The sequence below is a fragment of the Zea mays genome, chromosome 3, assembly GCF_902167145.1.
Source record: "Zea mays cultivar B73 chromosome 3, Zm-B73-REFERENCE-NAM-5.0, whole genome shotgun sequence".
NCBI lineage: Eukaryota > Viridiplantae > Streptophyta > Magnoliopsida > Poales > Poaceae > Zea > Zea mays.
Genome location: NC_050098.1, coordinates 145,305,193 through 145,318,211, shown reverse-complemented (window position 1 = coordinate 145,318,211; position 13,019 = coordinate 145,305,193). Strand labels below are relative to the sequence as shown.

At 55.2% G+C, this 13,019-nt stretch overlaps 1 protein-coding gene across 1 annotated transcript; it reads right to left on the bottom strand.

Annotated features, from left to right (window-relative positions):
• Positions 1 to 3,959: 3,959 nt before the first annotated feature.
• On the bottom strand, positions 3,960 to 5,184 carry LOC100384324 (uncharacterized). Its single transcript, NM_001176877.1, is given in 1 exon segment — positions 3,960 to 5,184. A coding segment is annotated over 1 exon segment (426 nt). The 5' UTR covers positions 4,887 to 5,184; the 3' UTR covers positions 3,960 to 4,460.
• Positions 5,185 to 13,019: the final 7,835 nt, after the last annotated feature.

Genomic DNA, 13,019 nt, shown 5'->3' with positions numbered 1-13,019 from the left:
TCTCCATGTGGTGGATACAACAACGTCGTCGTTTACTCCATGGGGTTCATCGTCGACTTTGTCATCCGAAGAGTGATCCTAGAGTTGGATAAAAATATGAGAAAAGTCCGTGCAGCAATTGCCAGAAGCTCGACCGGATATCCAAACTGAAAACCGTCGTTGTCCTCGCGGTTATCAAATCGATTCGATCGTGGTACGTTAATTAATCACGCGATGCGGAAGACAAGCCAAGTCAACCCCAAGCGCGGGCTACTCCGCATGGTGAAGCTGAAGGACGAACGCAAGGATGGATGACCTGACAAGTGCCAAAACAAAGAATGGTCGTCAAGTGCTCATCGTCTAACAACACTAACCTAGTGTTTATTCCAGGCAAGCCTCGGTGCATGCAACCCCTTTCCTTGTGTTTTTAAAATACTTTTCGCACACTTTAAGTCTAGTGAAATGTGCATTAGGTTCATAGGAGTTGCTTGGAACCCTTTGATGCATTGCTTTCCTTGATATCCATACCTTTATAGATACTTCTGTGAAGTATCAAAATTATGATTTACAAAAATGCTTAGCCTTGCTTAGATCTTGTGGATAGAGGTTGTCCTCAATTTAACCCGGGAGAGGATGGCTTTCTACCTGCAAGAATATTTTCATTTGGAGCAATAGTGGGATCTTACTGCAAAGTTCCCTGTGATGCTCTTTCATCCTAAGGAACAGACACAATCCTAAGGATGAAAATACTTAAATTGAGACTTGGGTTAGGAACAGGTGATGTTCTACCCAGGTTGATTAAGGATTGGATGCGTATGTTGGCCTGCTGACCGAGGACCCTTTAACTGGTCACATGCCTCGTCATGGGTAAGCCTTGCCTCGGGCAGACTAAGGCCGGAATAAGACAACACGAGATGGGCGTGGAGCGGTGGCGAGAGTAGCGTGTACCCTCCGTGGCAAGAGGCTGGACGGTGGTGTATCTGTGCTCTCGGTCTGCGTGAACCTGATCCGGTCTTAAGAACCCCGGTGGCGGGTTGACATATGCAAGGGTTAAGTGCTACATATGTCGTGTGATTGGAGATCCTCAGCTGAGTATAATCGATTCGGATCGCCGTACCTTCGCGGTTATGAAGACTTGGTCACTGACCTGCAACCTAAGTCAGGATGTGAACATTATGAATAAAAACGATGTTGTATTGATGAGATGGTGAAAGTAGACCATATGCAAACAGAGTCTATTAATATTTAATCTGGCGTTAAAATATTGAAAGTAAGGACTCACTTTAGTAAGCTATTTCTGCAAAAGTATCTAAGTTGATTCTTGCTAAAGCCTCTCCTTGATTCCCAAATCCAGCATATCCTTGAGAGTCTTTTCTTTAGTCGGGTAAGTCTTGCTGAGTAATTCCATACTCAGGGTTTTATTCCCTGTTGTTTTTCAGGGTATAGTTTTGTGCTGCTGATGATGGTGTTAAGTGCCGGTGGGCTCGACCTTCTTATAAGTCTAAGTACTTCTTCTATACTTCTTATTGAGGATGGTCTTTTGAGCTAGCATATATTTCAAACTTATAATCACTCCGATAAAATAATGTAAAATTTTTGTAACTTGTAAAATTTGGTAATAATATTTCCGCTGCAAAAATATTGGTGTGTGTGATTTGTGTTACTTAATCCCGCGGTTCTGGTTGTAAGTGGTTTATCCGGTGTCCTTGGGGCAATCGGACGGATCCTGTTAAGTTATCTGGTGCACATGCATAACAGTCTGAGGTCTTTGAGACAAGGACAGGTGCATGTGGGCCCGATATCTTGGGAGGTTCTGCCACAGCAACGTGCTAATGTGTCTAGCAAAGGGGAGCCAGAGCCCTATGTACATGTCGGAGAGGTGTTGCTGCCCTGTTCATGTGATGTCGTGGCCGTCGGAGTAGCGCTTGAGCCCTGTGGGAGCACAGCTGTCGGGGCTGTCGGATCCTTGCTGACGTCTCCTTGCTTCCGTAAGGGGCTAAGAAACGCCATCGTCATGGAGCACGCGGGGTGCCATCATTACTTGTTTTACCGGGGCGAGCCAGATGAGACGTGTGGCAGAACCTCCTAAGTTATTGGGCCCACATGCACCTGTCCTTGTCTCAAAGACCTCAGACTGCTATGCATGTGCACTAGATAACTTAACAGGATCCGTCCGATTGCCCAAGGACATCGGATAAACCACGAACAACCAGAACCGCGGGATTAAGTAACACAAATCACACACCAATATTGTTGCAGCGGAAATCTTACTACCAAATTTTACGGGTTACAAAAATTTTACATTAGTTTAACGGAGTGATTACAAAAGTATAAGTTTGAAATATATGCTAGCTCAAGGGATCATCCTCAATAAGAAGTATAGAAGGGTTACTTAGACTTATAAGAAGGCCGAGCCCACCGGCACTTAACACCATCAACAACAGCACAAAGTTAGAACCTGAAAAACAACAGGGAATAAAACCCTGAGTATGGAATTACTCAGCAAGACTTACCCGACTAAAGAAAAGACTCTCAAGGGTATGCTGGCTTAAGGGAATCAAGGTAAGACTTCTCAATAATAAAAGACTCTGTTTTGCAGAAATGCTTACTAAAAGTGGATCTTTAAAAATCCAGTTTTATTTGTCAAGTTAAGTAAAATTACCTCCAACTAGAGTTCTTTCTACCCTAGTTCAATCACTTGACCTGCACTAGCCAATTTCTTAACAAACCTTTCATCTTTACTGGAGTTCTACGTATAGGGCAGTGACCAAGTCTTCATGACCGCGAAGGTACGGCGATCCGAATCGATTATACTCAGCTGAGGATCTCCAATCACACGACATATGTAGCACTTAACCCTTGCATATGTCAACCCGCCACCGGGGTTCTTAAGACCAGATCAGGTTCACGCGAACCGAGAGCACAGATACACCACCGTCCAGCCTCTTGCCACGGAGGGTACACGCTACTCTCGCAACTGCTCCACGCCCATTCCGTGTTATCTTATTCTGGCCTTAGTCTGCCCGAGGCAAGGCTTACCCATGATGAGGCATGTGACCAGTTAAAGGGTCCTCGGTCATCAAGCCTACATCGACACGGTCCTTAATCGACTCAGACGGAGACACTACGCCGAGACTCCTTTCTCGTGCAAGTCACCCGCCCGGTCTCAGCTTAATCATTTCAACCCAAAGTTTGGTACCTGGCAGAGGTACATCTTTTCCGATGTTGAACCCATCACGGCCGTGATGGATCCACCATCAAGTTTTATTTTCGAAAACATCCCACCCACTTTTGCCACATCATCTTTTGTAAAAACAAAACATTTTGTTTTTCTAAAGCAAGGCTAAGCATCAAAAATCTTTTGTAAAACGGGTGATCAAGGAAGGTAATCAAATTCAAGGAAGGTAATGCAGGAATTGTTTTATCAATCAACTCCTATCACCTAATGCATCAAGCAAGTGAGAAAGATTTTAAAAACATCAAGGAGGGTGGCAAATGCACCGGGGCTTGCCTGAGTAACACTAGGTTAGTGTTGTTAGATGACGTCCACTTGACGATCAGCCTTTGTCCTGGCACTTGATCAGATCATCCCATCTTCAGGTTCGTCCATCAGCACCATCCTGCGGATTAGCCCGTGCTTGGGGTTGACTTGGCTTGTCTTCCGCATCACGCGATTATTTATCGTACCTCATGAGATACACGATGCACATGTATGAGCGCGAGTATAAGGAATATACAAGATAGATAATCTACACTAAAAGGGATGAAACACTTAAAAGCAAGCATTAAGCATCATGGATATCACAGCAGGGCATCGACTACATCTATTAACCAAATCGGCATAATAACACTCGAACATCTATTTTTATTTCTAGCTTTTTTTTAGTAACTCTTTAAATTGTGTATCTTAATTACTTGATTTACTGATCTATCTAAATCGATCATCACAATATACACATGCTAAATTAATAATATTTATTGTGACCAACAATTTTATTTAATCTATTTATAGATCTAGTTGACGGGAATACGAATCAACTTACCCTGACTAATTTGACGAGATAGTCAGAAGCATGACTACGGGTTCCGATTGACGTCACCCAGGGGCCTTCTTTTCTTCGGTAATCAATTGCTGAAGATCTTTTCCTCGACTGAATAATTTTGATGAATCGAACTTGAGTCGCGCAGGATGTTCGAGCTTTTTGTCGCGCACTTGGTGAACATCACGCTGCTTGCTCCGTCTTTACCCGATTTTTGGGGTTTCTTGGTGACTTGCGGACGACGAGATCGTGTTTAGAGCGAGCTGGCGAGGTGGGGTTTGAGCAGAGGATGACAGGTTCGACGACTCGACGGTAAACGCGAGCACGCACGAAACCCGACGACGAGGACCTAGGATGTGCGACACACGACACGCAATCAGTCTGTCGTGCGACCTCGCGATGACGACGAACAGAGAGCTTCGCGCGCGGCCAACAGATAGCTTAGCGATGACGACGAACAGAGAGCTTCGCGCGCGGCCAACAGATAGCTTGCGCGCAGGGACTTCCCGGCGCACGGCGCGTAAGGAGTAGGATGCACGCCGGCGAGTTGAGCGACGGCAGGGAGCTCAACGCGCGGCATCGGAGAGCTCGGCCGCCATAGGAGCAGGGAACAAGCGCTGGAGCTGGGCGCAGCGTACGTGTGCAGAGGGCTCGACGACGGCCGGCAGAGGGAGCTGGGGTACAGGGAGACGAGCGGCCGAACTGGAGCAGTGCAGGCTCCATGGCCGAGGGCCAGGGCCGCTGGGCGAGATCCGAGCCGGGGAGAAGCGCTGCGAGAGCTTTCCGGCGAGGTCGCGGCCAGGTATGGAGTTCCATGGCGCGGACTACTCCGCGCGCTGGAGGAAAGTTCCGGCCAGGTGCGGCCATGGGGAGCTCGGGGCGCCGTACAGGGCAGAGCGAGCTCGCTAGGGAGGAGAGGGGCTGGGCGACCAGGCGTCGAGCCAGAGGGGCGCGGCTATGGCAAGGGAGAAGCGCCAGGGAGAACCTCAGCTGCCATGGGAGCAGGGGAGCTCGCGGCTGGGCACTCGGCGATAGAGCAGGCGCGGCTGGGGGTTGAAGAGAGGAAAAGCTGGGCGACGGAATCCTCTCTGCCGCGCGCGTAGATATGGATCAGGGGCTCAGGGCATGGGCGACGGGATTTTTCATCCCAGAGCGGCGGCAGGAAATATCAAGAGGAGAGATAAGGAGAGGGAAGGGAGATGCACGTATGGGATATTTGAAGAAGAGCTGGACGTGCAAGCGGTGGAAAAATCTCTAGGAGATCTTGCGCGCTAGATGAGGCTGAGTAGGAGATCTTGCGCGCTAGATGAGGCTGAGCGGCCAGCAGCTTCAAAAAAAAAATCAGAGCGATGAAATATCAGAGGGGAGGATAAGGCCACCGGCCAAATATCTAAAAATTTGGAGACCGTGGGAATTTAGTAAAGAAAAAAGAATTTTCTTCGTCTTTTTTTACGAAAACATCTATATATATCCGATTTCTACAGTTTGGATTTGAACGAGGTCTAAATGAACTGAATATCGGATACAATTTCAATTTTTGAGACAACACTGGTTTAGTCGAAATCGGATAAAATTTATCCGCTAACTAAACATAGTTGATTTTATTATTTTACAGAGTGTGCTGAAGAATAAATTGGATTATAACCTCGCACACAATTTTTCTCTGACAATGCGCGATTCAAATCATTTTGTCCCGAATATTTTAGTCGTCGAGTTCAAACTAATTTGCCCGGGATAAAATTCGTAAGAATAGGTCGAGCTTTCGATTTCGTATTCGCGTGAGCGATGAATTTTAAATAATCATCGGACGCACCGATTTTCGGAACAACTAGGTTCCGAACATCACGAAAATTTAGGAAGAGCCCGGATAAATAAAAACGATATCGAACTCGCGACAGACGAAACAGATGCGATATTAAAATCAGAATAGGCGAAAATGATTTAAATTTTGCATCTGTTTTATCCACTGATATTACGTGCTTAAATCCATACTTGTTGTCGAGCGGAATATGAACATCTGGGGTGTTACAGGACGCCGGTCTTGTTCCCCGTAGCCTGAGCTAGCTAGGGGTATGGTAATGATGGCCTCCCCTGTGACGTGGTCAGTCCGAGCCCGAGGTCGGGCGAGGCGGTGACTCCTCCGAGGTCGAGGCTGAGTCCGAGCCCTGGGGTCGGGCGAGACGGAGACCGTCTTCCGGAGTCGAGGCTGAGTCCGAGCCCTAGGGTCGGGCGAGGCGGAGACGGTCTTCCGGAGTCAAGGCTGAGTCCGAGCCCTAGGGTCGGGCGAGGCGGAGACCGTCTTCCGGAGTCGAGGCTGAGTCCGAGCCCTGGAGTCGGGCGAGGCGGAGTCCGTCTTCCGAGGTCGAGGCTAAGTCCGGGCCCTGGGGTCGGGCGAGGCGGAGTCCGTCTTCCGAGGTCGAGGTCGAGGTTGAGTCCGAGCCCTGGGGTCGGGCGAGGCGGAGCTTCCTATGGCGCCCGACCCCAGAGCGGACTCGGGCGAGACGAGATCGTGTCCCTTGAGTGGACGGAGCCTTGACCGGAATCGCGCCCATCAGGCCTTTGCAGCTTTATGCTGATGGGGGTTACCAGCTGAGATTAGGAGTCTTGGGGGTACCCCTAATTATGGTCCCCGACAGTAGCCCCCGAGCCTCGAAGGGAGTGTTAGTACTCGCTTGGAGGCTTTTGTCGCACTTTTTTGCAAGGGGACCGGCCTTTCTCGGTTGCATTTCGTTCCGGTGGGTGCGCGCGAGCGCACCCGCCGGGTGTAGCCCCCGAGGCCTCGGAGGAGTGGTTTGACTCCTTCGAGGTCTTAATGCCTTTCGTGATGCCTCGACGGTCTGGTTGTTCCCTCATGCGAACTGGTCGTTGCCCGGGTGCATAGTCAGGTTCCATGTTCTTGGGCTGGTATGTTGACGATGTCAACGGTCTGGCCAGAGCCGGGTTTGCGAGAGCAGCCCCCGAGCCTCTGCACAGAGCGAGAGGACAGTCAAGGACTGACTCGACTTTTATCATACGCCCCTTCGTTGCCTTTCCGCAAGGAGGAGGGGGGAGAGCGCCATGTTGCCCTCGGAGGGCGCCGAACATGGTGTCTCCAGTGAGTTGCTAACGGGTGATCCGACTGGACGCCCGTGCCCCGTTCGATAAGGGTCGGCTAGTGGCCCAGAGGCGCGCTCCAACTGCAGGTGATTTGCCGGTCCCGGTCCCGTTTGATAGGGTCCGAGGGCTCGATGCCTCCCTCTGATGGGATTCCGTTACAGAATCGCTCCTGCTGGTCTCGGAAATGTCCTAGGGTACCTCGGGAGCATAGCCCGAGCCTCGGCCATGTATCGGACGTACCCAGAGTCATCCCTCTCTCTGCGTGCTCTGAGGCGGCTGTCGAACCCTTCGGGGGCAACCTACGAACCCCTGATCAGTAGTGGGCGCGGAGCCCGAGTGGCCTGAGGCGGCTGTCGAACCCTTCCGAGGGGCCAGCCTTCGAACCCCTGACCAGTAGTGGGCGCGGAGCCCGAGTGCTCTGAGGCGGCGATCGAACCCATCCGAGGGGCCAGCCTTCGAACCTTCCGATCAGTAGGAGGGCTCGGGGCCCGCTTCTGTCGGGGACCATAATTAGGGGTACCCCAAAGACTCCTAATCTCAGCTGGTAACCCCCAAGCTGCAAAGGCCTGATGGGCGCGATTCAGGTCAAGGCTCAATCCACTCAAGGGACACAATCTCGCCTCGCCCGAGCCCAGCCTCGGGCAAAGGCAGTCGACCCAGGAGGATTCACGTCTCGCCCGAGGGTCCCCTCAAGCAACGGACGCACCTTCGACTCGCCCGAGGCCCAGCTCGGGCAGGCTTCGCGGAGAAGCAACCTTGGCCAGATCGCCACGCCAACCGACCGTATCGCAGGAGCATTTAATGCAAGGATCGACTGACACCTTATCCTGACGCACGCTCCTCAGTCGACAGGGCCGAAGTGACCGCAGTCACTTCGCCGCTTCACTGACTGACCTGACAGGAAAACAGCGCCGCCTGCCCTACTCCGACTGTTGTGCCACTCGACAGAGTGAGGCTGACAGCAGCTAAGTCCAGCCTTGAGTGCCATAGGAAGCTCCGCCTCGCCCGACCCCAGAGCTCGGGCTCAACCTCAACGCTGGACGACGGACTCCGCCTCGCCCGACCCCAGAGCTCGGGCTCAACCTCAACGCTGGACGACGGACTCCGCCTCGCCCGACCCCAGAGCTCGGGCTCAACCTCAACGCTGGACGACGGACTCCGCCTCGCCCGACCCCAGAGCTCAGGCTCAACCTCAACGCCGGACGACGGACTCCGCCTCGCCCGACCCCAGGGCTCGGACTCAACCTCGACCTCAGAAGACGGACTCCGCCTCGCCCGACCCCAGGGCTCGGACTCAACCTCGACCTCGGAGGACGGACTCCGCCTCGCTCGACCCCAGGGCTCGGACTCAGCCTCGACCTCGGAAGACGGACTCCGCCTCGCCCGACCCCAGGGCTCGGACTCAACCTCGACCTTGAAAGACGGACTCCGCCTCGCCCGACCCCAGGGCTCAGACTCAGCCTCGACCTCGGACGGCGGACTCCGCCTCGTCCGAACCCAGGGCTCGGACTCAGCCTCGACCTCGGAAGACGGACTCCGCCTCGCCCGACCCCCGGGCCCGGACTCAGCCTCGACCTCGGAGGAGCCTCCGCCTCGCCCGACCTTGGGCTCGGACCAACCACGTCACAGGGGGGCCCATCATTACCCTACCCCTAGCTAGCTCAGGCTACGGGAAACAAGATCGACGTCCCATCTGGCTCGCCCCGGTAAAACAAGTAATGATGGCACCCCGCGTGCTCCATGACGACGGCGGTTCTCAGCCCCTTACGGAAGCAAGGAGACGTCAGCAAGGACCCGACAACTCCGACAGTTGTGCTCCTACAGGGCTCAGGCGCTCCTCCGACGGCCACGACATCACATGAACAGGGCAGCGACACCTCTCCAACAGCCATGTTGGCATGTACTTAGGGCTCTGGTTCCTCTCTGCCAGACACGTTAGCACATTGCTACACCCCCCATTGTACACCTGGGCCCTCTCCTTACGTCTATAAAAGGAAGGTCCATGGCTCTCATATGAGAAGGTGGCCACGCGGGAGAACGGGCTGGCGGACAGTCTCTCTCTCTCCCTCGCGAACGCTTGTAACCCCCTACTGCAAGCGCATCCGCCCTGGGCGCAGGACAACACGAAGGCCGCGATTTCCCCTTGCTGTTTTCCCCCTTTATGTTCCGTCTCTTGCCAACCCATCTAGGCTGGGACACGCAGCGACAATTTACTCGTTGGTCCAGGGATCCCCCGGGTCGAAACGCCGACAGTTGGCGCACCAGGTAGGGGCCTGCTGCGTGTTGATGAACAGCTTCCCGTCAAGCTCCAGATGGGTAGTCTCAAGCAACCTCTCCAACCCGGAACGATGCTCCGTTTCGGGAGTCTTGAGTTCATGTCCCTCGACGGCAGCTACGACATGATACTCCTTCCTCCGCCGCGCGACAACGACAATGGCGGCCGTCAGCCCGCCCACCGGCGGCGGAATCGACGACGTCTTCCCCACGTGGCGGAAGAGCAACATCCGGGTCTGTCCCGTCACCTTCCCCGCTGACGGAGGAGGAGGCGGGGCAGACATGGCCAAGCAGGAGGTGGCACCTCATCGGCTGTCGAGCGAGTCGACGGCGTCGGCGCCCCAGCGGGGGACACATCGGGCGTTGACCTCGCGTCTGAGACGAAGACGAGCGTCGTCTCCCCGCAACATGCCAACCCTAAGCAGACGGACGACGCCAGCACGCTCGCGAAGGACTTGCTGGGCGTTAGCCTCGTACCTCAGACAACGGTGCAGTCCATCCCTGACGCGACTTCGTCACCACCAATCGATCAAGAGGTACCGTCCGTTTCCTATCCCATGCCTTTTAGATTCAGTTGCGACCCACCAAGCGACACCGCTTCGGTGGACGCTTTCATAAAGGCATATCCAAACCCTCCGGGGTATCATATGCGGTCAACCTGGGACCGACTGACGGCCGTCTCGACCTACAGGCCCCTGGGTTCTGAGGAAGATGACAAGCCCGACTCTGGTTGGGATTTCTCCGGGCTCGGTGACCCCAGTGCCATGCGGGACTTCATGACCGCATGTGACTACTGCCACTCCGATTGCTCCGATAGTAGCCACAGCCTCGGTGACGAGGAATGTGGCCCAAGTCGCGAATGCTTCCACGTCGATCTAGGGGGTCTCGATGAAGGCAACCATCTTGGTATGCCGGAGGACGGTGATCCCCCTAGGCCTGCGCCTCGCGTTGACATCCTTCGGGAGCTAGCTGTGGTCCCAGTCCCTGCAGGGGGTCAGGACGCACAGCTCGAGCAAATCCGCGAGATGCAGACCAGGCTCGACGAGGAAGCAGGACAACTTGTGCAGCTTCAGCAAAATATCGGGCAGGAGTGGGCAGGCCGGGCACCGACTGGAGAAGCGCGTCATCTAGCCCAGGACGTCCAGCACCGCATCGCCGACGATGTCAGGGCGAGGCTACCCCCGGCTTCCAGTGGGGTCGGCCAGAACCTGGCCGCAGCAGCAATACTACTCCGAGCGATGCCGGAACCATCCACCACCAAGGGGCGGCGTATCCAAGGAGAGCTCAAGAATCTCCTGGAAGATGCCGCGGTCCGATGGGCCGAAAGCTCTGCCTCCCGAAGGCAGGGGTACCCCCCGGAGCATCGCGCCGCGACTTCCCGATTCATACGGGAAGCCTCGGTCCACACCGAGCGCACGCGGAACACAGCGCCTGCGGCGCCGGGTCGCCTCGGCAACGAGCACCATCGCCGCGACCGTCGAGCCCACCTCGACGAGAAGGTGCACCGAGGCTACCACCCTAGGTGTGGGGGATGCTACGACAACGGGGAGGATCGGAGCCCCTCGCCCGAACCACCCGGTCCGCGAGCTTTCAGTCGGGCCATACGACGGGCGCCGTTCCCGACCCGGTTCCGAACCCCGACTACTGTCACCAAGTACTCGGGGGAGTCAAAGCCGGAACTGTGGCTCGCGGACTACCGGCTGGCCTGCCAGCTGGGTGGAACGGACGATGACAACCTCATCATCTGCAACCTTCCCCTGTTCCTCTCCGACGCCGCCCGAGCCTGGCTGGAGCATCTGCCTCCTGCGCAGATCTCCAACTGGGACGACTTGGTCAAAGCCTTCGCCGGCAACTTCCAGGGCACATACGTGCGCCCTGGGAACTCCTGGGATCTCCGAAGCTACCGCCAGCAGCCGGGAGAGTCCTTGCGGGACTACATCCAGCAATTTTCGAAGCAGCGCACCAAGCTGACCAACATCACCGACTCGGATGTCATCGGCGCGTTCCTCGCTGGCACCACTTGCCGCGACCTGGTGAGCAAGCTGGGTCGCAAGACTCCCACCAGGGCAAGCGAGCTGATGGACATCGCCACGATGTTCGCCTCTGGTCTGGAGGCGGTCGAGGCCATCTTCCGAAAGGACAAGCAGCCTCAGGGGCGCCAGCCGGAAGACGTACCCAAGGCGTCCGCTCAGCGTGGCACCAAGAAGAAGGGCAAGAAGAAGTCACAAGAGAAACGCGACGCCGCTGACTCGGACCTTGTCGCCGCCGCTGAGCACAAGAACCCTCGGAAGCCTCCCGGAGGCGCCAACCTGTTCGACAAGATGCTCAAGGAGTCATGCCCCTATCATCAGGGTCCCGTCAACCACACCCTTGAGGAGTGCGTCATGCTTCGACGCTACTTCCACAAGGCCGGGTCACCGGTGGAAGGTGGCAGAGCCCACAACAACGACAAGAAGGAGGATCACAAGGCAGAGGAATTCCCCGAGGTCCACGACTGCTTCATGATCTACGGTGGGCAAGTGGCGAACGCCTCGGCTCAGCACCACAAGCAAGAGCGTCGGGAGGTCTGCTCGGTAAAGGTGGTGGCGCCAGTCTACCTAGACTGGTCCGACAAGCCCATCACCTTCGACCAGGGTGACCACCCCGACCGCGTGCCGAGCCCGGGGAAGTACCCGCTCGTTGTCAATCCCGTCATCGGCAACATCAGGCTTACCAAGGTCCTCATGGACGGAGGCAGCAGCCTCAACATCATCTACGCCGAGACCCTCGGGCTCCTGCAGATCGATATGTCCTCGATCCGGGCCGGCGCGGCGCCCTTTCACGGGATCATCCCCGGGAAACGTGTCCAACCCCTTGGGCAACTCGATCTGCCCGTTTGCTTCGGGACTCCCTCCAACTTCCAAAAGGAAACCCTCACGTTCGAGGTGGTCGGGTTCCGAGGAACCTACCACGCAGTGCTGGGGAGACCATGCTACGCCAAGTTCATGGCAGTCCCCAACTACACCTACCTCAAGCTCAAGATGCTGGGCCCCAACGGGGTCATCACCGTCGGCTCCACGTACCGACACGCGTACGAATGCGACGTGGAGTGCGTGGAGTACGCCGAGGCCCTCGCCGAATCCGAGGCCCTCATCGCCGACCTGGAGAGCCTCTCCAAGGAGGCGCCAGATGCGAAGCGCCACGCCGGCAACTTCGAGCCAGCTGAGACGGTTAAGTCCGTCCCTCTCGATCCTAGCAACGACGCCTCCAAGCACGTCCGGATCAGCTCCGAGCTCGACCCCAAATAGGAAGCAGTGCTCGTCGACTTTCTCCGCGCGAACGCCGAAGTTTTTGCGTGGAGTCCCTCGGACATGCCTGGCATACCGAGGGATGTCGCCGAGCACTCACTGGATATCCGAGCTGGAGCCCGACCCGTGAAGCAGCCTCTGCACCGATTCGACGAAGAAAAGCGCAGAGCCATAGGTGAGGAGATCCACAAGCTGTGGCTGCAGGGTTCATCAAAGAGGTATTCCATCCCGAATGGCTTGCCAACCCTGTGCTTGTGAGAAAGAAAGGAGGGAAATGGCGGATGTGTGTAGACTACACTGGTCTAAACAAAGCATGTCCGAAAGTTCCCTACCCTCTGCCTTG